Below are 27,306 nucleotides of genomic sequence, written 5' to 3'. Positions count from 1 at the left end.
TACACCCTCAGACAGAAATAATGAACCTTCACATAAAACTCATGCAGTAATCCCACTGCAGAATCAGGGTAAATCAGTGCATGCTCTGTATTTCAGGGCTGAAAAAACCAAAAAATACAATTTCTTAAGCAATTACTCACAAATTTATGAATTTTAGCCTAAAATACAAGTTCAATCCAGACATTCCTAGGACCACAGGTTACCATAGTCTGTTTGATCTACCTACAAAATTGCATGCAATGTCACTGTTCACTCAAAGAGATTCAGTTTGGAAATATAGTTTTATAGAATTACAAGATAAGAAAGATGGTATTCTGGCAATTTATGACTAGAAGTCAACAGAGTGGAAGAAAAAAAGTCATTACCTTCTCATGCTTTCCCATATTTGTTTAGATTTTACAATTATGTCATAATTACTTTTATCATTAATTTGTCTGGTTTGCTTTAACTCTTTCCTTTTCTTTTTGAAGTCATTCCAATTTGGCTTCTTAGAATCTGACCCTTAGGGGAAAAAAAATATTTTCTACAGTCAATAAATAAAAGAGCAGCAATAGAATTCTTTACCAGTCTAAACTGTGGGAGTTCTATGACTTGAATTACTAACAATTCAGGGCCTTTGCCTGCAGGTACCCAGCTAGCCATAAATCTTGAAGGATTATGCTAAGCTAGTAATCTAGACAACTGGGAGAACAAGGCAAACAATTAATTTTCCTCAAAACTGTCACAGGATGCATCACAAATCCCTTAATAGCTTGAAAGTTGACTGAAGATGTACTTAGCAGCTATGGCTACCCCAATAATTCTCCATTTTAGTTTACTTGTAATTCATGCACACCTTACCCCTCTCCCAAAAGGAGAACCCTAACTCAAAGATACATATCTGAAAACTCTATAAAAGAAGTTAAACCCTTTTTACATGCCTAATCTTTTTACTCAGTCAAATTCCTTAAGCATGGTATTTTACTATACAACCCTTGTACATTGCCACACAACAAACTGGGGCAAAATAATGTTATAAAAGGGCCACAGTTTATGCATTAAAGACACCACCTAAAATTTGTATAGCTTAAAGCACTGTTCATTGGTATTTAGCAGCATGTACTTAACTATTTTAACCAGTCAAAAACTCATGTTTTCCTTTTTACAAAGCATATTATTGATTTTTATATCACTCTCCTAAAGCAACAGTGACAAGAAAAACTTGTAATGCTTTGAGAGCAGTGCAATACACAGAGGCTTTCATTTATTCTTACGAACAACATTTAAAGGTTTGCTGTGAGTTTACTTTTTTTAAAGCAGGCTAATAAACACATTCTACTGCTATTAGATTTTCAGACATCTAGTGCATACATATTCCATGTGAAGCCACTCTGCAAACATGCAAGAACAGCAGTAATAAAATACTCAAGACAATCAAGTGTCCTTCAAGCAAATGACATATTTCTGCAGAAATTCAGAACCCCTCATTTAAGTTCCCACTTCTCATTTTACAGCACTGATTAACTGCCCCAGTAGAGCTTTACTTTTTAGGAGAGGATGGGAAAGGATGAAGATCTCAAGCAGAAGGAATTAGTTTGAAAAAGAAATCCATTTAACATGATTATACCAGACAACTATTTAGGCTTTCTGTATAAACATCAAAAAAAAAAAAAGCTGTAAAACATAAAAGCAGTGTTAACACCCATTATGCTTTTTTTTCCCTAAGAGGATGTGACCAGATAGTCTGGACCACAGAAAGGAAATAATGTAAGGGATAATCAACTTTGTTTCACAAACTTCCGTTCCAAAGCTTATAGCAAGTACTTTTAGAACAGTCCAAAACACACCACGGAAAGCTCTGTCTTTGCAAATCATGTGTAACAACTGCCAGTTTCTAGCTGACCACTTAACGCTGCCATTAAAATAAACAGCTTTAGGATAGTATGACAATTTTAAAATTTGTCACTGTGTCTTTACTTTTGATTTCCAAGAAAACTCCAAAACTGTTGATTTTCATGACTTGACTAAGCCTCAAGCTTAGTCAAGTGAAGTAATTTTTCCCACAGCAAAGATTAAACAGAAAGTTAACCTGGAGTTATTCAGCCAATTTGGAAAGGCAGACAGAAAGAGAAAATCTAGATGAAAAACGTGTTTTCCAAAACCTGGTTTCCCTTGATATCCAGGCTTAAAAATCTGCTCACCTCCCTCTTCACCATCCTGGCGTTTTCTCTTCTTTGCAAACTTTTCTGGTTGCTGTTTATTCTTGAATTGTTTGACAGTAGTTTTGCCAGGTCTTAACTGTCCTTTAACAAATTTCTTGGAAATGAACTTCGGCTTTTCTTCCTCATCTCCTTTGTTAAAAACTTTCTTTGGTGGACCTGAATCTATTAACCAACACAAAAGAAATTAAAATGCGATCACATAGCTACTGTTGCTCCAAAATAAAAAAACGATTAAAAATTACTGTGACAAGAATTAAACTTCTTTCTAATAACAATTCTGTATTTAACAAAAATTATTATGTGCTTCTCAAAGCTGATGTTTTCATGGCAGCCCCTGGTTGTCTATGTTTTCTCTAGGGAAGTTCTGCCCAGGCTTTATCTTCTGGGCAGCAGTGTAACAGCTCAGGCATAAAAAGGATTATTCCATAGTAACAATTTCACCATCCCCAACATCAAAGTCATCAATCTCCAAATCCCCACTCCTTTCATAGTTCATGATCAGAGCTGTTTCAACATCATCTGTTCTGAGGCAGCAGAGGAAGGCATTTTCTCAATCCTAACCCGCAGCAGGTTCCCATCTAGCTTCACCTCTCAGATAATTTTGTCTTAATGTAGGAACACCTAGTCTAGAATCAAAAGGTTATCAACTTCAAATTTTTAACTAAGAATATTTCAGGTGAATCAAACAGAGATGAAGGGCTTGCAATACAACCTGTTTAAAGCATTTCAGCAAATTAGTGGCTCATACAGTCTGTACCGTTTTGAACACAAGACAGAATTAAAGAATGGCTGTGGCAGGGAGGCACCTCTCAAAGTCATCTGCTCCAACCCTCCTGCTCCCACCACAAGGCCACTCAAAACCAGGACCATGTCTGGGTGGCTTGACTGTCTCCAATGTGATAAACTCCACCATCTCCAGGACAACCTGTGCCCGTGTGCAGTCACTCCTGGAGTGTGGAGGTTTTCCTGATAGTGAGAAGGAATCTCCTGTGTTTTAGTTTGTGCCCACTGTTCTCTGGTCCTGTCACTGGGCACTACTGGAAAAAGTCTGGCTCTGTCTTTGAACCCTCCCTTCAGACACTGTACACATTGAGCAGATCCCCCTCAGCCTTGTCTTTTCCGTGGGACAGGCTGAACTGACCCAGACGTCTCAGCCTTTCCCACCAGAAGAGACGCCCCGGTCCCTTCATCTTTGCAGCCCTTCACTGGGCTCTCTGCAGCATGTCTGTATCTCTGTTGCACTGAAAAGCCACAGCTGGGCCACAGCACTTCAGGTGAAGCCTCACCAGGGCTGAGGAGAGGGCAAGCACACAGCCCTCAATCTGCTGACAGCACTCCTGCTAATGCAGCCCAGGGTGCAGCTAGCCACCAGAGCATACTGATGGTTCATGTCCAGCTCCGACCACCAGGAGTCCCTGGGCTTTCCCCAGTATTTTCCAGTGCATGATGGAGCTGTTCCCTTCAAGCTGCAGGACTTTGCCCTTTGCTCCTTGAAGAACTTCACTGGCTTCTGCCACCCCATTCATCCAACCTGCTGACATCTCCCTGGAGGGCAGCATGACCCTCTGGTGCATCTAACACTTGTTGCAGTTCTGTGCCACCTGTAAATCTGCTGCACTTTGTCCCATCATCCAGGTCCTCCATGAAGCTGTTGAACTAAACTCGACCTTGTACCCACTCCTGGGGTCCACTACTAATCAGTGGTCTCCAAAGAGCACATCACTCTCTGGACCCAGCTGTTCAGCCAGTTTCAATCCACCTCACCAACTGCTCTTGCAGCCCTTAATTCATCAGCACCTCTATGAGAATTTCAAAGGAGAGAAGACACTGTCAAAGTCTTACTGAAGTCCAGGCAGACAACATCCACTTCTTTTTGCTCATCTGCCAAACTAATCGTTTCAAAACATGAATTTACCAAGAGAGAAAAGATAAAGAACTCCAAGCATTCCAGTACACAACCGTAACCATTAAATCAGGGCTACTACTGACGACCTTCTTACCATTATCTTTTTTAAATCTCCTTTTCCCGTGCGGCGCTTTTCCACGGGGTCCTTTCCCACTCTTGCCCACGAACTTCTTTTTACCCCTGTTCTCCATCGCGGCAACACTGCAAACGGAGCAAGACACAACATTACTGCACCGGCGCGGCTTCCCCATGAGGGAACGACAGCCTGCGCCTGCTGCTTAACATCCATTGCGAAGTCAAACCCTCACATTGGATGGTGGCGTACCAGAGGCCGCGCACAGGCAGGCAGGCAGGCTCGGCCCGGCACACCCGCGGTCCCCGCTGTCCCGGCCGCCCGGCCCCGGCACACCCGCGGTCCCTGCTGTCCCGGCCGCCCGGCCCCGGCCCTCCCGCGGTCCCCGCTGTCCCGGCCGCCCGGCCCCAGCACACCCGCGGTCCACGAGCCCGCCGCTCTCACCGCACACGTGCGGCCTGCCGCGCCTGCCGGCTGCGCGCGCTGCTGCCGCACGACAGTGCCGCGCTACCGTGCCGTACAGCGCGCCGGGGCGCTCCTGCGCCGCCACGCGCGCGGCCCCTCCCGGGTGCGGGGCGGGGACAGGGCGGGACAGGCGCCGGGAGAGGCGTCGGGCTGCGGCCCTGCGGAGCGGGAGCTGCTGGGCAACGAGGCCTTCTGAGCCAGCAGTGTGCCCTTGTGGCCAGTGGTGTCCTGGGGGCAACTAGGAACAGTATTTCCGGCAGGTCCAAGGAGGTGATCCTTTCCATCTGCTCAGCCCTGCTGAGGCCACACCTGCAGTGCTGTGTCCAGTTGGGGGCTCCTCAGGACACGAGAGACATGAAGCTCCTGGAGCTCCTGGGTCCAACTGAGAGCAAGAGAGGTGACTGAGGGACTGGAGCATCTCTGAGGAGGAAAGGCTGAGAGAGAGAATTCTGTTCACAGAGTCGTAGAATGTGCTGAGTTGGACAGCACCCAAAAGTATCATGAAGTCCCATTCCTGATGCTGTACAGATACCCTCCAGAATCACACCATATATCTGAGAACATTGTCCAAATGCCTCCATCAAGCTTGGTACTGTCACCACTTCCTTGAGGACCCCATTCCAGTGCCCAGCCACCCTCTTTGTGAAGAATCTTTTTCTACTGTCCAACCTAAACCTCCCCTGACACAACTTCAGGCCATTCCCTCAGGTTCTGTCACTGGTCACCACGTGTTCCTCCTCTCAAGATGTAATTATTGGCATAGGAATTTTTTTTTCTGTTGGGATTTTGTGTGATTATTTATTCTAGAGGAAGTACCAGGTTCAGTTCTGTGCTATTTCCTGAACTCAGGTGTTTTCCATGCTTTGTGGCAATATCCTCCTTTATTAATGCTGTTACGAGTGTTTGATTAATGTACATTTGAGGATCTCCGTAGTCAGAGATCACCTCAGCATAGAAAACTACCCACAACTCTGAAAGTAAGTCTCTGCTTCCCCTTGCATCAGTGAAGAAATGCTAAAGATTGGGATTTCTGCACAGATACTCACAAAAGCTTGCTGTAGAAAAAAAAAAAATCAAAAATAGCAATTCAAAGCAAAAGCTTAACACTAACTTTTGTTCAGAGGCCATTAAACATAAGACTTATTATCTTAAGTTCCATTGAGCCATTGAGCATTGCTTTGTTGGCAGTAGTTTGAAATCGTGATCCACTGGATATCTGATTACAGACTAACCAGTTACACGAGGAACATCTAAAACCTCCTGCAAAAAAATGAAAAATGCTGAAGTCCCAGCAAAAAAATCGGGCTTAAGTCTCCATTTAGTGTTGTGAGATCACATGCCTGAGAAATGGCTAATCTGGGCAGGGGCAGCCACTGAAAGATATTTTTATACTTCCCGCTCCCTTTTCTTTGTTTTCTTGACTTTACTTTTGTTTCTTTTTCTTCTGTAAATATGTCCATCAGAGTATCACTAAAATCAGTGTGGGTTCAACCTGGGGAGCTGAACCTGAGCAGTTAACAGGTATTCAGTGACCTCTTGGATGCTTACAACAAGAAAGTAATTTTACTGCACGACTCTCCTGTTGAACTCTTGTCCTGTATCCTGCTGACTCTCCAGCTACACTGTGACAGTGCATCTTTCCCCAGTTTTAGCTCCCATCTGATCAATGCACAGTTGTAAATATGTGTGTTTTCTAATTATGAAATGTAGAAACATGTATCTCACATGCCAAGGCTTAAGGAAGAATAAAATGCATGCAGTCTGGAGACTTACTCTTCCAACCTCTAAACGTCTTTTTTCTCCTCCCTCTTTTTTTAGTTTTTTTTTTAATCTTAAAAAAAAGGAGCAAGCACAACATGTAGAAACTTAGTTAAGCAAATTAACACCAAGAAAATTAACATCATAGTTATTTCACTGCAGTTAGACCCAGATGCATCAAAGTTGTTTTTTGATATCACAGTTGTCATAATTATGGCAAAGAATTCTTTGGGTCTAGCACACGCAACATGCAGCGAATCACTGGTTCTCTTAAACGCATTGATTAATACTATTCCTATACTATTCCTAAGGACAGAACAGTCTAATGCCACTTGAGATAGATAGACATTCAAAATGAATGCTACTGAAAATAGAACTTACCATGAATTGCTATGTATATATCACTGCTTACAAAAATTTAAATGTATCTGTCTGGGGTGAATGTAAAAAAATCAACCTTATGCAGCTGATAAGCCACAAAAAAGCATTTCTTACTGCTGTAATTTATTGAAGATGAGCCTACTACATGACGATGAATCCAAACTGACAGTGCTGTCTGCTGGCTGTTGCTTTCCTCCCTCTCATTTACTTTCCTCCTTAAAAAGATGTGAAATTTTCACACAAAATTCACAGTGTAAGGTTTTTCCCCATAGAAAATAAGTGTACAGATTGAGACTGAAATGTGAGATCAAGACAGACATGCAGGTCACTAGGAGATACAACAAATCTCTCAGCTGAATTCAGATTTCATGTACTCCTTTCATTATTGGCAAGGGAAACTTGCCAGACTCTCGAGAACTGAACAATGGCTGCCTGGTATTTGGATTCGGACATTCCTGGATTTGTTGCCTTCTCACAGAGCCCTCAAACCACCAATCCCTGTACAGACTAAATTTGGGAAGGATAAATAGTCAACTATGTGACATTGCATCAGAAGTCTCATTCCACTCCTTGTGCAGGGTAGAATGATAATTTCTGTTATAATTCAAAAGCAGCACACCACATAAAGGAGAATTTTTTTATAACTATGTAACAAAGCAGTGTTTATGTTATGCCATACTAGAAATCTCTCACCTGCTGTATTAAATGCTACTAGAAATAACAAGCCAATTATTGTCTGATGCTACCTTCAGTGGTTTCATGGCCTCACCCAGGAAGCTCCAGCCATTTACAATTCCCACAGTTTTAGGGACTACTTTCCATAATGTCATAAACTATCTTTAACAATCTGCAAATGACCTTTGACTTGGAGAAAAATCTCTGAAACTACAGCTGTTTCCTAATTATTTTGAGCAACATGTAACTTCCTCAGAGGAGGAGGGTCTGTTTTCCAGGGGCTTTTCATTCAAACCAGCCTTTCAACAGCATGTGGAAGGCTAAAGGTTGATCATGTTCTGCTAGAGGTAACACTGCAGTTATGTTTTTGGTATTAAAATTATATCTGCATTTCTGATTTGACTCTAGCTCATTTGTTCAGAATGAGGCCTACATATATTAATGTGCTAGTGGATGGCATTACATAGTGAGAGATCTCATTAAAATCTGTTCTACAGCTCTATAGATTTCTTCATTTGCTAGGTACACAAATGAAAGATAGATACTTATATAGGTTGTACTATCAAAACTTCTCACAGAGCTACAGAAAAGGTGAAAGACAAACATATCCTGTAATTTTTATCATGCTGTGCTGGGGGGAATTTACAGATATGTTCTGTTAGACTTCTATAGGGATAGAGAAATCTCAGAACACTTATAAAGGGTATGCAAGATGGCTCTAGGTTCATGTCTCAAAATGAACCAAATTGCTGAGTCCATTGAGAGAAAATTGCAGTATTTAACAGACTTCTGTGGTGAGCCACAGGATTATCCTCACACAGGGAACTACCTGGAAAGAGGTGCTGAATTTTTAAAGCATGAATGCTGCATATTGCTCAAAGATCTTCTAATATGATACATTCACACCATGAACATGATGTGGGTTTTGTTCAATAACCTAGAATATTGGTAAGAATATTTTTAAAAGTAAGACCAGTGAACCTATGCGAGCTTACTGTAAAACAGTAAAAACAAATGCAAAGAAATAGTTCTTTCTCTATCAAATGATCTCTCAGGAATAAAACTGAGTCTTTAAATATTAGTGCAAGCTAAATTTCAGATTAAAGAAAAGAGCTGGAAGGACAATATTCCCTTCTCATGTGACTCACATACAGTGATGCACAGCTGCAAACTGATTTTATACAACTAATACAACTGATTTTATACAACCAGTAGGTCTATTAGTAACCTCTGTTTTCAGATGCTGCATTATGATATATTATATCCATATGTATAAATGGATGAAATAATAAAGTGCTTCTAATAAAAGTATACAATTCTACAGCTTACAGCACTAGCTGAACAAAGTAAACTTAATAAATTCCAATATATTTTCTATTTTACTCTGTAGTAAAAACTATTGTAGTAAAAACTATTGGCAGCTTTTTAGTACTTAATAAAGAGTTTTATGACATTGAAAATGTAAGCACAACACTCAGCCAATGTGTGTCAGAAAAATATCACTGGAATAAAGCCAGGAAATCAGTTCTCTGTGGTATTACTGAATTTGTTAAAAAAAAAAATAATTCAGATTTGGATTGTAAATCTTTTCATCTTGATTTGCAGCTGTGCAAGCAAGTGTGAAACGCTGCCAAATCCACTGTTGTTTACTTTGCAAAGGCAGAGGCTTTCTTTTGCTCTTAAGTATAACATCTCAGACCATTGCCTTCAGGGAAGTGAAAGGTTTCACTGCCTGGTGAAGTCCAATCTTTTCTTTTTACCTTATGCCGTAAAATTAGTAAGGAGTTGTTTTAAATCAGAAAAAAATGTCCAGAACTGCCCCTTCCCTACTATCCATCCATGTGGTACAGACATAAATATTTGCATCTGTCAGGCTGTATGTGTTGGCAGAATGTCCCACTGTGTACAGGAATTAACGTGTCCTAGTTTAAAACCTGTAATTTTTTAAAACCTTACAAATGCTCTGTAAGTTATCTCTTGCTATTGAATATGCCTTTTTTTTTTCTTTCTTTTGAGAAGTATTCCTTGCCTTTGCTTTTTCTTTCAGAGTTCTGATAATTGTTATGGGAAGGCAGGGGATGAATGGAAAACAATCAATTCAAAAAAGAAACTTAATGAAGCCTCACAAAGAAAGTCTATTAAATATGGTTAGTGCTGTGGCAGGATTCCACAACCAAGCACTCTAAGAACTAATGTATATAAGAAAGGTAGTCAACATTGTTGAACTCAATATGGTTAATTGCCTAGCAACTATGAAAAAAAAGTTATCCTTTACTTTCAATTTTCAAACCAGAATACCACTTCATATAACTTAGGGTATTTCTAGATGTAACACACAACTTGAACATTTTACTTCTTGCTTTCTTACAAACAAGTGATAGCACTCTGAAAGTGATTTCTACTTCTTTTGTTGCTTCAAAACTTACTAAAAATTTCTTTTGCTTTAAATAAATAGACTTGTGTCATCTTTAAAGTCACTCATGCAATGGGTGCTGAGAATAAGAACATAGATTTTAGAAAACAGTAAACTTGCTCATAATTATCCTCACAAAAAGCTTTTAGACTTGAAACCACCATTAGCCAAAGCAAAAACGTAAGAAAACTAGGCACTGTCAATGTCACTGGTCAGATCTAAGGAAACTGATATTTTTTAGTGCTGCACTTTTGATATGCCAATGAAAATTAATTAATTTTCATCAGACTCCATGGGTATTTGTTTTGTAGCATTACTGTGAATTTTCATATATGCCTGAGTCAAAAATACAAAACAGGAAACAATTAATGTGTTTTCCATTGGTACTTCCAGAAAAAAAAAATTAGTTCCACCAGCTGTATTTGCATATTTTTGTGCTAAATACAGCATAAGAATGAGAATAGAGCACAGCCTGTTTTACTTATAAATCCTCTCTTCTTCTTCTTTTGGAAGAATTGATGGGCTCCTTCCTCCTGCTTGTTTTGATCTGTAATTAACAGCTTTTCTTATAAAATATGCTGCTGTAAACACCTAATTAAGGTCCCTGCTCAGCTGGAAGGGATTGCAGCAGGTAGATTTTTTTTTTCCTCCATTTGCATTTAAAACAGAAAGGACCATGTCCTTCATTTCCAACGTGTCCTTCATTTCCAACGCCAATATACTCACTTAGCAGAGTGCATCTTGGCATACTGCGGATTCCTCCAGTCATGCATAACAAAAGGAAACAGCAAGGGATGTAAGTACATATTAGTTCAAGTAAATGTCAACTATTTTGTCACAGCACTAAATCATTACCGAAGTTATATAAAGCTTTTGTCTTTTGCTCTTTGTCACACAGCCTAAATAGAATTTTGACTTACATAAGTAACCACTGCTAATACAAATAACAATGCCTGCACAAATACAATAAACTGTAACTGTAATAATAAGGTCAGAAACCTGTTCTTCTACAGTTGGTGTACTTTATTTCCTGTCCTACAAGAGCCAACCACTACTGTAAAATACAATGGTGGATTTTAGTGAAAATAATTTCTTACCTAGAAAAATTGAGAGTTCATCTTCTTTTGCAATGATACAACATAGAATACTAATTTCTCTCTCCTTTTACCACTCAGGCAACTTCAACAAATCAGGAAATCACAGGAAATGAAAGTTTGTCTTTAATGTGAAATATAATTCTTTACAATAGAAGTTTCATCCTTAAATAACACTCACCAAGGTGGTCCTATACTTAGTTTTCTCTTCCAAGAGATATTTCTGGAATATACTGAAAAGGTCTATAAGTGCAAAAAAGGGATAACTCGGATATTATGGGGAGACAAATTGACTGAGATTTCAAAATGTTAAGATAAAGAACTCCTAGAGTTGTAGACAGATGAAAGAATTGCTGATTAACAATTGCCTACTCCAAAACGGAGGCCTTCTCAGTAGATAGTTTAAGTCAGTTCTTCAGTCTGCCATTTTCTTAACTGTTATAACTGATGCAGATTTTCTGGTTCCAATTTTTAATATTAAAATTGTTACTATCAGCTGTTAAACTAAATAAAAATGCACATATGTCAATTTTCTTTTAATGTATGTACTATCATCAATTCTTGACACTTCTAATTTCAAAGACTAATAAAAGGGAATTATCAACACAAATTAACAGAAGTGCATTTCAGAACTTATTGATAAACATCAGCCCTCTTGCAGAAACATACCATAGAATCAGCACTCACATAGGAACATGTTAGTTCCAAGAATCACTGACATATCTGATGCATATTTTACAAATCTATCAAAGACTGTTCTATTCAGGCAAGAAACAATAACATTTGTCCAGAGATTAATCACTCAGAGAAAATAAAGAGTGGGTTTCTTTGACTTAGAGGTTGCTCTGTTTATTATAAGATGAACACATTTTAGTGTCCTCTTCTGCAATGCTCATTTGGGTAAGTTGAGCTAAGAAGGTATGGAAATACTTGAAAACTAAATGAAGTATAGAAAGCAAAATTACTTAATACAGGTTGTCCCTAGAAAAAAGTTAGGAGTGGTCAGCCAGCAAATAGAATCTTTTAACTTAATTTTTCATTCCTTAATCATGTGTCATAATCCTAGTCTATCATTGCTCACAAACTTGCTTTTAAGTAAAGCAAACTTAATGTAAAGTCTTGTATCACATTGCCCCAAGTTAATCCATTAATAATTAATATCTAGCTACAGAAAAAGGATGAAGCATGGAGATGTGTGATTTTTAAAAGAAGCAACAATTTAATTATATTATAACTGCTTTTATTGAGCAATTCATTCCTGGTCTTAAATGGAAAAAGAATCTCAGCTAAGAAATCAAAGCCAAATATGTACTTCATTCAGGATGCAAGTGTGTGCTGCAGTCCTAGGGATTACTCTATTCGCTAATGAAAGCCAGGGAGACAGAGATCCAGAATGGCTGTGCTACAGTCAAAGATAGGCTGAAATTTATTTTAAAAAATGAGAGTTTTCTCTTATGCATTTCTAGTATCAAAAGCAGTAGAGTGCAGAAGGTCATATCAGTAATCTGATGGTCTTGCCAGATTTCTGGGCAGGTTTTAGGGTCTCCATGCAACAGCAGCTGGTATTGCTACTTAAACTACTTAGCCTAAAGATAGCCAATATTGGCTGTTTTTTTCTCCAGAGTGGTAAGAAAGATTTTTTTCCCCACATTCTTCCTAACTAGGTCCTCCCCCCTAGATTTTACTGATAAGAGAGATGAATACTGGTGGGTGCTAAATCCAAATGACAAAAAAAGAAAACAGGATCTTTACATATTAAAAAGGGTTGTTTCATTATACAGAAACCTGCTCATTTGGCTCCTTTCTCTTTTCCTTTCATTTATGGATGGCAAGAGAAAAATCAAGGTCAAGTCACTTGTTTAACAGACTAGAAACAATGAGGGAAGCTAGCTGCATGTTAGGAAGACAGTTGTTCACTGTGGCACCCTCACCCAGCTCAGAGACAACACCAAGCTGGCTGAGCCCAGTGGTGTGAGGTTCAACAAGGCCCAGTGCTGGGTCCTGCCCTTGGGTCACAGCAAGCCCAGGCAGTGCCACAGGCTGGGGCAGAGTGGCTGCAAAGCTGCCACAGGAAAAGGCCCTGGGGGTGCTGGTGACAGCAGCTGAACATGAGCCAGCAGTGCCCAGGTGGCCAAGAAGGCCAATGGCATCCTGGCCTGTGCCAGCAATGGTGTGGCCAGCAGGAGCAGGGCAGGGATTGTTCCCCTGTACTCAGCACTGGTGAGGCCACACCTCAATTCCTGTGCTCAGTTTTGGGCTCCTCAGTACAAGCAAGTCACTGAGCTGCTGGAGTGTGTCCAGAGAAGAGCAATGGACCTGTAAAGGGTTCTGAATACAAGTCTCATGCGGAGCTGCTGATGGAGCTGGGGGTTTTTAGCCTCAAGAAAAGGAGAGGAGGCTTGGGGGGGGCCTTATCATTTTCTACAACTGCCTGAAAGGAGTTGTTCTGAAAGGAGGCTGTAGCCAGGTGGGGGTCAGTCTCTTCTCCCACGTAATAAGTGACTGGATAAGAGAAAATAACCTCAAGTTCTCATGGGGAGGTTTAGATTGGATATTAAGAAAAATTTGTTCACAGAAAAAGTGGCTAAGCATTGGAACAGGCTGTCCAGGAGAGTGGGTGAGTTACCATTCCTGGAGGGATTTAAAATTCATATGGATGGGATGCTTAGGGACATGGTTTAGTGGTGGACTTGGCTGTGCCTGGTTCATGATTGGACATGATGGTCTTAAAGGTATTTTCCAATTTAAACAAATTGTGATTCTCTGATTCCCAATGTGTTCGTATTTCTAGGCATCTGTTATTAACAGCAAAACCAGAAATATTACATGCAGTAGTTAGCTTTTTCCAGCAGCTCTGTTCACACTTGTGGAGTTAATTCCTGGCTCTTTATTCAACAGCCACTGTGTTCTGTTAAACAAGGAGGGTACTGTAGCTGTAGGATTTGGGGAAAGAGAGGGAAAAACAAGAAATTAGATCCCAGACATACAAACTTACCACAATAGGTTGTCGAAAACACTCATCCACAGCTGTACTGCACAAGCTGCACAGGTTGATCCTATAAAAATATTTCTGGCATCTAGAAACGCATAAAGTGTTCAGGGAAAATTTGTTTTTTTCTGTGTTCCAACCAAATGCAGGTACCCTAACTGTAAATGGCACCTGTAAATGGCAGGTGAAGTGTGGCTTAGCAATTATTTTCCTTTCTTCTGTCTTCCAAAAGGCCAAATTTCAGCTTTCCTAATCTTACTTTACCTTTTCACAGACACACTATACAGCACTGGGGTGTCATTATCGCCTAGAATGGACATTTCACACTATGTCTCTGCAAGAACAGACACACCAAGCAGAAAATAGGAAGAAGGGCTGAGGCACTCTTAAACTGCTTTTGTAATCTTGAGCTTTTCAGAATTGGGAGTGGACCTTATATAAATCAAAACTGGGATGAGGGCACCTCTTTTACAGGTCTGTTATTTTTACTGATATCAAATAAGAAAAGACAGGTCAACCTATACCAAAAGAACGAGGGAAACCAAAATTTTGGTACTATCAATATGCAAATGTGGATTTGATCTATATTCCAACTACTTCCAGTATCAAATCTGAAATGGAAATATACATGCTTGAAGTAATCTTCTTCCTGCACATTACCCTCTTATCAATTAATTGAAAAGTTTCATAGGTGTCTTTACTTCCAGGTAACATAAGGGGAAACAGAAAGGAAGCTCATCTCCTTGTCCCAGAAGTGTGGTCTAGATACAAAACCATAGTCAAGCCTTCTAACTTTTCAAGAAGCACTTAAAAAGGGTAACTTTGAATGTTTGTCCTCATTGTTACATCATCATACAAATCCTAAACTGAAACAACTTTTTTTCAACGTGGATAAATTAATCTAGACCCTTCTGGCAATATTCCTTAATAAATTCTGCATTACTAGTTCTAAGCTAATTGTATAAAGGGAAAACGTCCAGCTGGCTGTGTGTCTTAAAGATATCTTAGAAGACATCCTTAAGGAAAAAACTCAAATGGACACCACAGAGAATGTCAAGTGACACCAGTAACTGAAAGTTACTTTTACCCCTTTCCATATGTTTGCTATGCTGTACTAGCACAGACCACCACTAAGCCATGTTCCCTAAGCATCATGTTTTTGTGGTTTTTAAATACACACAGGGATGGCTACTCAATCCCTTCCCTGGGTAGCCTGTTCCAAAGCTTGACAAGCCTTCTGGTAAAGAAATTTTCCTAACCTAGACCTTACCTGGAGCAACCTGAGGGCTGGCTCCTTTGGTCCTACTGCTTGTTACCTGGGAGACCAGCCCCCACTTCACTACAGCCTCCTTTCAGGGAGTTGAGTAGAGCAGTAGGGTCTCCCCGGCTTCCTTTTCTCCAGGCTAACCAACACAGTTTGCACCTGCTCAGGACCAAACTGTGCTGGGGATCAGTCACCCCTCACACACACAGCACTGACAGTTACAGAGTCTGGGGCAGGAATGAGAGAGAGGAAGATGTCTTGTTGATTTGAGGTGCAGATCTTTCTGCAAATAACTTTAAAATTGAAAGACGGGTTCACAAAAGGCATACTCTTATACTTGCCAGTTCAATTCAGTCAAGCAAGGCAAATAATGTATATTAAATTTTTTTTTTTTACACTTACTGGAGATTAATGAATAGACAAACAATATTTTTTAACACAAAACTCCCTTTTTTGTCAATTTTAAAATGTTACTGTATACTTCCCAACTCTTCCTTTCAGAATCTGTGATTTTAACATATTTTGATCTCCAATTGATCATTTCTGTACTTCCCTTTGGTATTTTCATGTAAACTGAAGTACTCACTTCAGTTCACTTCCCCCCACCCCCATCTTTTTACTTTATGTATTGCTCTACTTTTCTATTTGCTTTCATGTCTTCTTGTCTCTCCTATCAAAATAGATATACAAAACATTGTGTGAGTACCATTTACAGGAGCAAAATATCGGCTCTTCAGAAATATTAAAGAAGCAAACTTTCAACACTTAGAGGAGCAACAGAAGAAAAATTTCATCCCAAAGTGAGATTTTTTTAAACAATCCTCATGTTTAAATATATTCAGTTTAAATATTTTTCCTCCAAAACCTTTCCAAGCAGATCACCACATGAGAACCATGTGGTGCTTGCACAAAGAACCCAATTATGGTAGAAGGCTTAGAGAGGGATTACAAAGGGTGGGCTTAGGGTGCTTTGCATCTATGTGATGCCTCAATAGAATTTGCATCTCAAACTGGAATCAAAATGACCTAATTCTGAGTATGGAACTGCCTGGGCAGATTTTCTGGAATAGTTCACACCTGGGCCATCAGGACAGCTTTGAAGCAAAATCATAAAGCTCCATTTGTCTAAGCCATCTGCTTTGGAATGATCTCCTGGAGTAGGGTTGTACTTTCCAAAACACAAGACCACTTGGGAAAATGTTACCCTTTTCTTTAAAGTAAACCAGCAGAAAAATTATTAACCCAAGAAACGATGGTGCTCACCAGGGTTCAAATTTATTTGTCCCTGACTTACTTTCACAAGCTGCCTTAACAGTAATTTCACTTACTGGTAAAAAATCAAAACAACAAACCTCATCTTGCCTTCTGTTTGAGCATGCCTAATATCAGCTAGATCTTGTGAAGTATTTTTTGCCGGGCTGAAGTCTTCTTTAGTACCAAGCTTGTGTTCCTGATCCTTCACCTTCTCCCTGAGAAGTTAACCAGACTGGGTTTCTCATCATTAGGCCCTTTTGACCACCTCTCTGTTGTTCTCATGGCTTTTCTCTCCAACCTTGCATTGGATTTAAGTGGCAAAGTCTTGTAAAGGGAGACAAGGTAGAACAGCACAGGTGGCTTCTGTGAGAAGACACCAGAAGAGAGACACTGTTTCTCCCCTCCAGGGAACTAACTCTGCTCAGCAACTTCAATAGATATGGCTGGCTCCTGCTTTTCTACCATGACTGCCCTACACTCCAGCAGGTGAACAAGGCTGTAGCAGCCAAACTGATGTGATGAGACTGGTATGGGATTTACCAAAGCCATGGAGATTAGCATGTGGGGCTGAGAGCCCCACAGGACCATCATTCCCTGTCTACCTCAAATTGAATGTCCTTGGCTACATAGCCCAGATGCCAAAACCATCCTTGTCAGTGTGGGCCCAGAACAGCAATAGAAGCCATAAACAGCAAGGACACGGAGTCTGCCAGATGGTGTGACTGTAGCTGGCATGGCCAGCATGGACTGTGCTGCATCTGTGTTTCACTGTGCTTTATGCAGGAAGGCTGACACTGCTTGGGAGCACTTGGTTTATTGGGCTTGCACTTGGGCTTACACTTTGTTGCTTACCCATCACAGCTGTAACTGGATTGGATCTTCAGCACCCAAACCCATGCATACTGCTCTCTACCTAATGTTTTTTGGAAGGACCTGTTGGCAAACTGATGCAGAGAGCAAGGTGTCAGTGAACTTTCCAAAGAGGCATATCCCATGGGGTATATTTCTGTGAGCTTTTAACAGGCAGTGCTGGAAGCCAAATGTTGCTACCTGCCGCAAGGCCTGCACACCCTCATCCTACCAGCAGAGAATTCACTGGGGCCTGTCAGGAATGTCCAGTCCCAACTTCTGCCTCCCTTCCTGCTTGGAACTTTCATGGGTGGTGGTGAGGCTGTCTAAAGAAGCTGTTCTATCCCTTGAAGTTTTCCTGGCCAGGTGGGATAGGGTTTTGAGCATCCTGCTCTAGAGTAAGATATTCAGGCAGGGGAGTTGAAACTAGATAATCTTTATAGTCCCTTCCAACCCAAAGAAGTCTATGATTCTATGATGCTACATTGCCCCTCCACTGTCCACGCCCTAAGGCCGCTGTGACCAAAACACTGAACCAGCTGCTCTGTGACATCAGCCCTGGGGCCAAAGGCACTGCATTAGCTGGTGGCTGCACTAAATGAGCCCTCACTCCTTGCAGCACATGCCAAGGCAGTGATGCATTTGCTGTGCCTCCTTGTCCTACTGGCCATGTGTAGGTCTGTGCTCAGCACATGGCACACCTGTGGGTAAGTGGCCTCAGGCTCTTGGAGGTAGTTTAGACAACATTTGAGGGGTGTTCCCTGTCCCCTCTGGCCACATTACAGTTTTGTGAGCTCCATGCAGGAGCTTCAATTCCTTGACAGTGCCCAAGCCACAGCACAACTTGTCTATGGAGGCTCAAGAAGAAACAGGAGTGGACAGACATATGCCCCATGGGGTTCCCTGGCTCTGCTGTCCATGCAAACAATGCCATGTGGGGAGGGAAGCTGGCTGACCTTCAACCTGAGCAGCAGCAAGCCATCAAGCAATGACTTTCTGTTTACAGAGGGACCTGTGGTCTCTGGCCCATGGCTGCTTCCTATGGCCCCATGGATTATGACTATGACCCCATGGCTCCAGACTATGGTGAAGTGCACATCGTTGGTGGCACAGATGTCCAACCAGGAGCCTGGGGCGGGATTGTGAGCATCCAGGATCCCTGGGAACCAGGCACAGGGCACATCTGTGGAGGGTCCCTCATCAGCACAGAGTGGGTCCTCACAGCTGCCCACTGCTTCATCAATGCCAGGTAGGGAGCAGCAGGGAATGGGTCTATCTCCACTACACCAGCAGGTACCCTGTTGGCAGCAGCATGGGCTACTCCCATCCTGTCTCCCTGCAGTATGCCCAATGTCTGTGCACTGCAGACCCCAGCCGAGAGACTACTCAAGAGAACACTCTGTGATCTTGCCACTGCTTCCTAGAAGCCTCTAGGTCAACGTTCTCGGAGCCTAAGTCATGCTAGGGCAGTCATACACGCTGCTTTCTTCTCTGACTTGCAAAGCAGAGGATGGGGAACTCCTGTGCTGCTGCAGCACATGGCTCTGCTCCCTCTCACCTCCTTCTCCATGTCCTTCTTAGGAACACCAGCACATGGCATGTGGTGGCTGGGGCTACCCGGTTGACTCAGCTGGGCCCTGAGGTGCAAGTGCGCCAGATTAAGCAGCTGCGGGTTCATGAACACTATATTCCTGGTGAGGAGAGGAACAACATTGCCTTGCTGAAACTGGACCAGCCTGTCGTGTGCAACCACTACGTACAGCTGGGCTGTGTGCCTGACACCACACTGAAAGTGTCGGAGCTGGAAGCCTGTTACATTGCTGGCTGGGGTACTACTACTACAAGAGGTGGGTTCACAGAAGGGACACATGCCCTCAGGGCAAACTTGGTAGGTAAGGGAGGTGGGTTGGGCTTCCCAACAGCAGAGGCCAAAGCCAGAGTCAGGCTGTAGGATGTCTGCCTCTGGAGCGGTAGTCCTGGACCACTCCCCAAAGCCAGAGAGAAGGGGGAAGGCAGAGCAACATGGTATTTGCCTAGGGAACCCCAGGGAAGCCCTAGGGACCAGGGATTCATCCACCAACAAGAGAGGGGAATGACCAAAGAACTGCTGTATGCTCATTTCTTTCTGTGCTCACAGCTCAAAGACCAAGTGATGTGCTGCAGGAGGCCAAGGTCCACCTCATTGATGTCCAGCTCTGTAACAGCAGCCTCTGGTACACAGGGGCCATCCACACTCAAAATCTGTGTGCTGGTTACTCAGTGGGTGGCATCGACCCCTGCCAGGTAGGAGTGTGAGACAAGCCACTCAGCCCCCAGCAGCACAGGCAGCCTGAGCAGCACCACCCCAACACAGCCCAGGGCCTGTTTTGCGGCCAGTCACTCACAGCCTCAGTGCCCACCACTGTTAGGGCTTCCCTCCCCTTCCCCATGTGCAGGTCCTTGCCCAGTGGCCCCATTGTCCCAGGGACATTACACCCAGAAAGCATATCTAGTGCTCTTGGCTGTCCAGAGGTCTAGATGCTAACCCTGGAACATCCGTGCTCTGCACATCCGGGATTACTGTGCAGAGACAAGAGACAACCCTACCATACAAGCCCCTCACCTACTCCCAGCCAAGGTTCTGGAGGCTCCAGCACCTGGGCTGAGACTTTCTCTACCAGGAATACAGCTCTGTCAAGAGCTGTGAGAGAGAAGGAGACAGCTCTAGTGCTGGCAGTAGCTACCCAATATTACCTTATTCCTCTCTTGCTCCACTGCAGGGTGACAGCGGTGGTCCTCTGGTGTGCAAAGATAACAATGCTGCCTTCTTCTGGCTCGTCGGTGTGGCCAGCTGGGTGAAAGGCTGTGCGGGAGCAAACCAGCCTGGCGTCTACACCTCCGTTCAGCACTTCTATGACTGGATCCTGGTCCAGATAGACCCGCAGACAGAGAGAAGGGCATCAAGACATTCTATGACTGCCCTAACCCCCCCTCAGAAGCCAAGACCAACACCAACACCATTGGACAGGTTTAGCTCCTGTCCATTTTCCCTCCAGAGGTTGGTGGAATTTTTTACTCAGGCACAGGAGCTCCTTCAGGTCTTAAGGAGAAAACTGACTAAAGAAGCAGTATGAACAGGATCCAGTGCAGGCTGCAGTGGACCATGACCATTTTCTTTTGGAGCAATGTCTGCTGATCCAAAGGGAGCCTCAGTGTCTAAGGCTGTCCTATCCTGCTCATGCTTCTCCTCTGTGTGCATACAAATCCTGAATCTGACTTAGTTGTGGAAATAAAGTTGTCTGGTTTCACTGTTAACCATGTTTTCAGTTCCATTCAGTCTCCCATGCCAGGCAAGGATTTCCACACCTGGTACATGCTAAATCAGGCTGAGGACAGACATCAGGCTCAACAGAAAATAATCAGTCCAAAGGATTGAAACTCTGCTTGGTCAGAGAAGAGGGCAAGGGTGCAGTAGAAGAAGGGCTCACAGAGCAATGAGATCCTAGAAACAGCACTTGGAAGTCTAAAGTGTCTTAGGCTACCTACTGGTGGGATAAGTCTGTGTTTTTGCACAGTGCACTAGGGAAAAAGTGGACTCTTTCATGGAGACATGGTTCGTAGAAAGACCCAAGCTTTGCACCAAGGACTGGATAAGGAACTTGACATCCAGTCACAGATAGTACATGGATAAATTTCAATTAATTTCTATACTGTTATTTGAGGAATATGCTGTACTTATGGCTATAGCGAGTGAAGGTGTGTTTATGTTTCACTAGAAAACATCCAGTCCAGATGACCTGGAAAAGCAGAGAAGGACTGGACTGTGCTCATATTCATGGAAGGGGTGGTTATGGATACTTGGGTGCCAGTAAAGGCATTGCTCTGTCAACCTGGTTTGTTGTTCACAGTAGCTGTCTAAGTCTCTGTGTCTGTTTCTCTGTCAGTGTACCTTGCTCTCTGGAATGCACACAAGCACAGACACACAGTTTTGTCCTTTAGGAAGCAGAGCTATACCTAAGAAATAGTTCAGAGCTATCAGCTACCACAGACACTACTCATCTCTGATGTTACTTCCAAACATGAATTATTGTACCAGCCAGGCAAAGTTTATCCATCTCAAGAAGTCTCATCATATATAAGCCAAGTTAAGAATTCTTTGTTATTGTCATGAAATGCAGAATGAGTAAAAAATTGCCATTATTATGGTAATGATATCATAACTAGTGGTTCTTAAGTAAAATATTAACTTGAGTAATAGAAGAACTATAGGGCTGAATAGCGCTGAATTTTCATTGCTATTATCTATGCACTGAGAAAGAAAATTCCTTTAGGAAAATTATGACTAAGACCTTTTCAAGAGCTTGCATTTCTTAGCAGTTCTCACCTTCCTTTCAGTCTCATAAATACATGCAGTGTGAGTTGTGAAAAAACATGATGACAATCAGTTTTCCTAAAGCAGACTGATATGACTGCTCTAACATTTTTATTGCAGTATAAGGATGGAAAATTTCAAGCAGAAAAAAAAATAAATCTAATAATCTATTCAGAGGAACCATAAACCACCATTATCTAGCAGTATCACTGAGATGCCTCTATAATGCAAAATCCATAGCAGTAAGAGTGATGCCAGACTGCATTTTCCTTAAGAAACTGCATTTGCGCTATAAACACTCTGCACATCTTTTTGAGGATATCCTATTACCACAGGAGATAATGATCAACACTTCATACCTTCTTTTTTGAAATGATACTAAACAGTAAGTTGCAGACTAAAACTACTAAGATATCATTACTTGCCAGAGATGATTGTTCCTTGCAGCTTGATGATTTTTGTGTTTCCTACAGTATATTTTCTTATATTATATACTTATATAATGGCTTTTCTGATGGACATGAAGAACTGTATGTAATTACATGCTCTTCTGTTGTAATTTGAACCCCTGGGCACTGTGTTAGTAATGATATTTTCTTTATCCACTGTTCTTCTATAGTTTTCTTCAAAATTAATTCTTTCCCCAATTTCTTTAGGGAATATTACTTCAAGCATGGTCTCTACTAAATACTGTTAATTTAAACGACCAGACCTGAATCATAAGAAAGGTTAAAAACAAAGCATGAGTGCAGTAAGAGTTATTATTTTTTCTCTCACACTACATTTACCTGCGCTCTTGGACAAGTCTCTGAATTGCCTTTCTAGGGTATTTTCTAGGCTATTGTTATAGATATACGTAGCAGCAGGACGAAACACAGCACTAGCTGCTGAGAATAAAATCCCAGCCAAAACTGGGACAAATGCACTACATGAATTATCTGTTCTTGCAACAGTGAACAGTGGGAATTCAGAACTGGAACTTAAAATAGTATTAATTTTAGGTGCAAAACTACCATGTTTTAAAGAAAAAAAACTGCAAAGAAACAAAAAAGAAACAAAACATGCTACATGCTTCAGTAACCCACACTGATAATAAACATGCTCAAAACCCAAGCAGTTTGAACTGGACTATTTCGTGCCATGACATATTTGCAATCTGAGATGCCTATATACTTTCACTGCGTAACCAGTATCAAAAGAGGCCTCTAAGTTTTACAGTGCTTTTGGTACAGGCACGTAGCAAATGGCAGGGCTGAGGAGTAATGTGCTCTGTTGATATGTGAATGGTGATACAGAGCCAGAAGATAAAGACATAGAGTGAGGGGATATGAAATTCATAGTAAAACCAAGAATGAGATACTTTTTTAAGAAAAATATCTTATTTCTGAAATGACAAACTCTCATTTAGCACAGAACAAGATAATAACGTGAAAAACATCCCTGGTTTAAATGTTCCTTGTACTGAAAAATTGTATTTAGCACTTGTGCACTGACATACATTTTCTTTTCTGAAATGTCCTGCTGTTCGTGTTAGCATCTTTTTCTAAAACTACAGTGACCTTGTTTCCTTACTGATGGATCTTTACCAACAGTAGAATCCCATGGGGTATTCTACTGTCCAGTAGTTAATTTGAATGTCTTTGCACAGTGGCTCCAGGTATGGTCCCTGATGATAATGTTTTCTACTCCCATCTTCACAGAATCACAGAATTGACTAGGTTGGAAAAGACCTTTGAGATCATCGTGTCCAACCTATGACTGAACACCACTTTGTCCACTACACCATGGCACAGAGTGCCACATCTAGTCTTTCCTTAACACCTCCATGGATGGTGACTCCCCCACATCCCTGGGCAGCCAATTCCCAATCACCCTTTCTGTGAATAAATGCCTCCTGATGTCCTCCCTCCCTAACCTAAACCTCCCCTGGCACAGTATAAGACTCTAGTCTCTTACCCTGTCACTGGTTGCCAGGGAAAAGAGCCCAACCCACATCTGGCTACACCCTCCCTTTGGGGAGTTGTAGAGAGGGATGAGGTCCCCCCTGAGCCTCCTCAACAACCACAGATCTCGTAGCTGCTTCTCATAGGACTTGTGCTCCAGAACCTTCACCAGCTTCATTGCCCTTCTCTGGACATGCTCCAGCACCTCAATGTCCTTCCTAAATTCAGGGGCCAGGAAGTGGACACAGGATTTGAGGTGCAGCCTCACCAGTGCTGAGTACAGGGGGACAATCCCTGCCCTGCTCCTGCTGGCCACACCATTGCTGGCACAGGCCAGGATGCCATTGGCCTTCTTGGCCACCTGGGCACTGCTGGCTCATGTTCAGCTGCTGTCAGTCAGTACCCCCAGGTCCTTTCTGCCTGACCACTGCCCAGCCACTCTGTCCCCAGCCTGGAGCTCTGCCTGGGCTTGTTGTGGCCAAAGTGCAAGACCTGGCACTTGGTCTTGTTGAACCTCATACTGCTGGATTCAGCCCATTGATCCAGCATGTCCAGGTCCTCCTGCAGAGCCCCACTATACTCCAGCAGATCAGAACTCCCCTCCAACTTGGTGTCATCTGCATTTGCCTGTGGTGGACCCTAACAACTCAGCAACTATGATATTGCAGCCTTCCTTATTAGAGGAGCTGTGATATCTTGTAATATTATCAAGGGGGGAACATTTTTAAACTAAAACGGGGTAGGTCTAGATGAAACATGAAGAAGAAATTCTTTACTGTGAACTTGGTGAGACACTGGAACAGGTTGCTCAGAGAAGCTGTAGATGTCCCATCCCTGGAAGTATTCAAGGCCAGGATGGATGAGCCTTTGAGCAACCTGGGGTCTAGTGGAAGTGGGGATGGACTAGATGGGTCCCTTCCCAACACAAGCCATTTTATGACTCTATGAATGTGATTGAAACTTTCAACATTTTGCATTTCCTCCTATCCAAATAGTAACAAATATTAAAATGATTAAAAAAAAACTTTGTACACTTCTAGCAAAAGGGAATGACATTAGGGAAGAATAGGTATTTGTTGTAATCTCACAATTTAAGCAATTTAATCTTTCTTACTTTTACTAATCCTGTTTCCAGGATGGAAATCTTGGCAAGAAGATAGAGAAGGATGTGGGCATTGAGGTTTAGGAAGAAAGGAGCAGGTAGGGAGTCAGGTGCTGCAGAGTGATTTCAGCCAATGATAGCTCTTTGGGGACACAAACCAAAGTGCCAGTACTGAAAAACTGGCTATCATTCCCCAGGGAATGGGTCTCTGGGGGGTAGCTGGAGAAGCTGCCTCCAGAGAGTCTTGGAATGGCACTGACTCAGCAGGGAGCTGAGGGAGTTGCAGGGAGGACAGGAACACTGAGGATGACTGAAGCAGTTGGCAGTAGGAGGGCACTTGCCTGGGACAGAAGGGGGAACCCTCATGCTAAGGACCTGCACGCCTTTCAGGGACAGGGTGACATCTATTGAGGGGACAGGGTTGGCAGGAGTGCTGGGCTCCCATGGCCCTGAGGGTCCCACCAAGCCCTGTTCCCCCCAAAGTGGGGGTTGTGACAGCTCTGGGGCTCCTGAAAAGCTCAGGAGCCCCCTCTCTGGTCCCAAAGAGGGGTATCCCAGAGACAGGGATGAGGTATTACAGACCTGATGGTCCTGATGAGCCCAGCTATCCCCCTCAAAAGATGTGTCATTACCCTGGTTGTCCCACGGAGAGAGGGTGTCACTGCACCATGGTCTGAGGTAATGGGGGGGTGTGTCATTGTCCCCAAAGTCCCACCAAACCCAGCATCCACAGGAAGACGGTTCTCATGGAGTGGGATGTCCAGGGCCATGCTGCTGCCACTCCACCACAAAAGGGCAGCCATCAGTGGGCCAACACTTACCCCTGCCCGAGCCACCATCCCCTGAAGGTCTGGGGGAAGTAATCATTCTACCCCTCTCCCAGGCCAACTGGTCTCCATTTTCCCAAGCCTGCACATCCTGCCAGCCCAGACTGGCATCTACCTTACAGCCTCAGATTAGGGAGTACCCACCCCACGCAGCCAGCATTGTAGTGTAGCACAGCACTGTGTTGTAGTACTGGTCAGGGTCCAGGCTTGTTCTCTCTCCAGAAGGAGTTATACTATCCGTGTGAAAAAACAATCATAATAAAGAAGACGAAAACAAGATGCATTCCCACACTGAGGAAACACTTCCCACCCTCCAAGCTTCAGGGCTAGGATGAAGTCCCTCCTGTCCCCTGAGGTTCAGCCACAGTGGGAGGTGTCTCCCCAAAACCTCAGAAGTCCTTGAGGTGGCTGTAAAAATCCCACCTTCTGAGCTTGCCCTCACAGGTGAAGCCTTTGAAGTAGAACTTGCGCAGCCCCTCCTTGAAGTCCATGTAGTCCGTGGGCCCATAGTCTTGTGGTCTGCAGCGTCAAGACACCCATGGCCCTGTCAGCATCTGCAGCACAGCCCTCAGCCCGACCCATCCGGGGCACCTGTTGCGTTCTGCTGTAGTGAACTGCGAGGACTTCTTTTAGTAATGCATTTTTGGGAATGAAATTAAGCCAAACGAGGCAAACATTGTATCTGTAAGCTGTTTACGGGAACAAAACCGAAAAGGAGCTGCCCAAATGAAAGACGAAATAGACAGAAAAGGAGGAAGGAAAACGGAGAAGGAACGGCGGAGCCGGGAGAGAGAGAAGACAGAGAGAAAAAGAGGGGGTTACCCCGAGCGAGCCAGGGAAGTGCTGTCGGCGTCCAGGCGGCGGAGCTGTGCTGTGCGGTGCTGTGCCTGCCTGTGCAGGGGCCGCGCCAGAACGGGCGGACGCGGCTCCCGGGAGGCGCAGCCCTCGGGAGGCGCAGCCCCGGCAGCACCGGGCGGCAGAGATGGAGCTGGTCAGAGACACAGGGAGGCAGGGCAAACGCGGGGACAAGCAAGAGCCGGCGAGGGCAGGAGAGCCAAAAGGCAGGCTTGGAGCCAGGGCAAAAAGCGTAAGACTCAAAAAGCCCCCACTCCAAAGCAAGTTTCGAAAAGTCTCAAAAAACCGAGCCTCAAAAACAAAAAGCACAGTCTCAAAAAAGCCCCAAGCTGAAACCACAGAGATCAAGTTTCGAAAAGCCCCGGGCGCTTGTTACGCAGTTACTTTTTATGCCCTGCCCCCTCCCCAAGCCTGCCGGCCGGTAGGAGACTGCGGGTCCAGTCCAGCCTTTCGCCACCCGAGGGAAGCAGCCCGTCTGGGGAGGCCAGTGTCCCCTCTGCCTGTCCCACGCGAGGTGTTGCCAGGCAGAGTCCTTCCCGAGACAGGGCTTTTCCTCCTCGCCTCCTGCACGTGCACACGTGCAACCCCTCCCCCATCTGCCTCTGACATCCGTCGTGAAGCGTAACAGAACTAAATTGGCTCCTCACAGCACCCATGGTGTCGTATTCTGTCTTCTGTCTTTGATTAAAAGGCAACAGCTCTCAATATGTCTATTTCCGTCTGTTCATTCAGAGCCCTTGTAACCTTTGTTTTGGGTTAGGACTCCACTAGTTTTACTGTGCAACTAACAGCTTCAGCAGTCAATGGAGTAAATTTACACTATAGTTTGCACTGCAGGACTTAAATTTTAGTTGCTTTAAAAATATTAAACTTTTTGTTCTGGAAAGTTCTTTGGTATGTGTTCTC

General features: G+C 43.3%; 2 protein-coding genes across 4 annotated transcripts in view; one reads left to right on the top strand and one right to left on the bottom strand.

Annotated features, from left to right (window-relative positions):
- PUM3 (pumilio RNA binding family member 3) overlaps nt 1–27,306 on the bottom strand; it is a 66,495-nt gene that overhangs the window by 21,096 nt on the left and 18,093 nt on the right. The window contains exons 1-4 of one of the 3 annotated variants that reach the window (XM_054652188.2): nt 4,625–4,944; nt 4,202–4,308; nt 2,181–2,363; nt 366–501 (exon numbers count right to left, since the gene is read on the bottom strand). In XM_054652188.2, coding sequence (XP_054508163.2) covers nt 366–501; nt 2,181–2,363; nt 4,202–4,308; nt 4,625–4,929 — 731 coding nt within the window. In that variant the 5' untranslated portion in view covers nt 4,930–4,944. Of the gene's footprint in view, nt 1–365; nt 502–2,180; nt 2,364–4,201; nt 4,309–4,596; nt 4,945–27,306 lie in introns of those variants that run through there. The other 2 variants (XM_054652189.2, XM_077171350.1) reach the window with 2 other exon arrangements.
- Nucleotides 18,342–20,435, top strand: LOC143692270 (acrosin-like). The gene is made up of 4 exons (XM_077172193.1): nt 18,342–18,571; nt 18,904–19,169; nt 19,460–19,605; nt 20,082–20,435. Exons 1-4 carry the CDS (start codon nt 18,351–18,353, stop codon nt 20,433–20,435), a joined length of 987 nt encoding a protein of 328 aa, XP_077028308.1. The 5' UTR covers nt 18,342–18,350.

The sequence above is a fragment of the Agelaius phoeniceus genome, chromosome Z (genome assembly GCF_051311805.1).
Source record: "Agelaius phoeniceus isolate bAgePho1 chromosome Z, bAgePho1.hap1, whole genome shotgun sequence".
Lineage (NCBI taxonomy): Eukaryota > Metazoa > Chordata > Aves > Passeriformes > Icteridae > Agelaius > Agelaius phoeniceus.
Note: the sequence above shows the minus strand (reverse complement) of the source record. Positions and strands in the feature narration are given on the sequence as shown.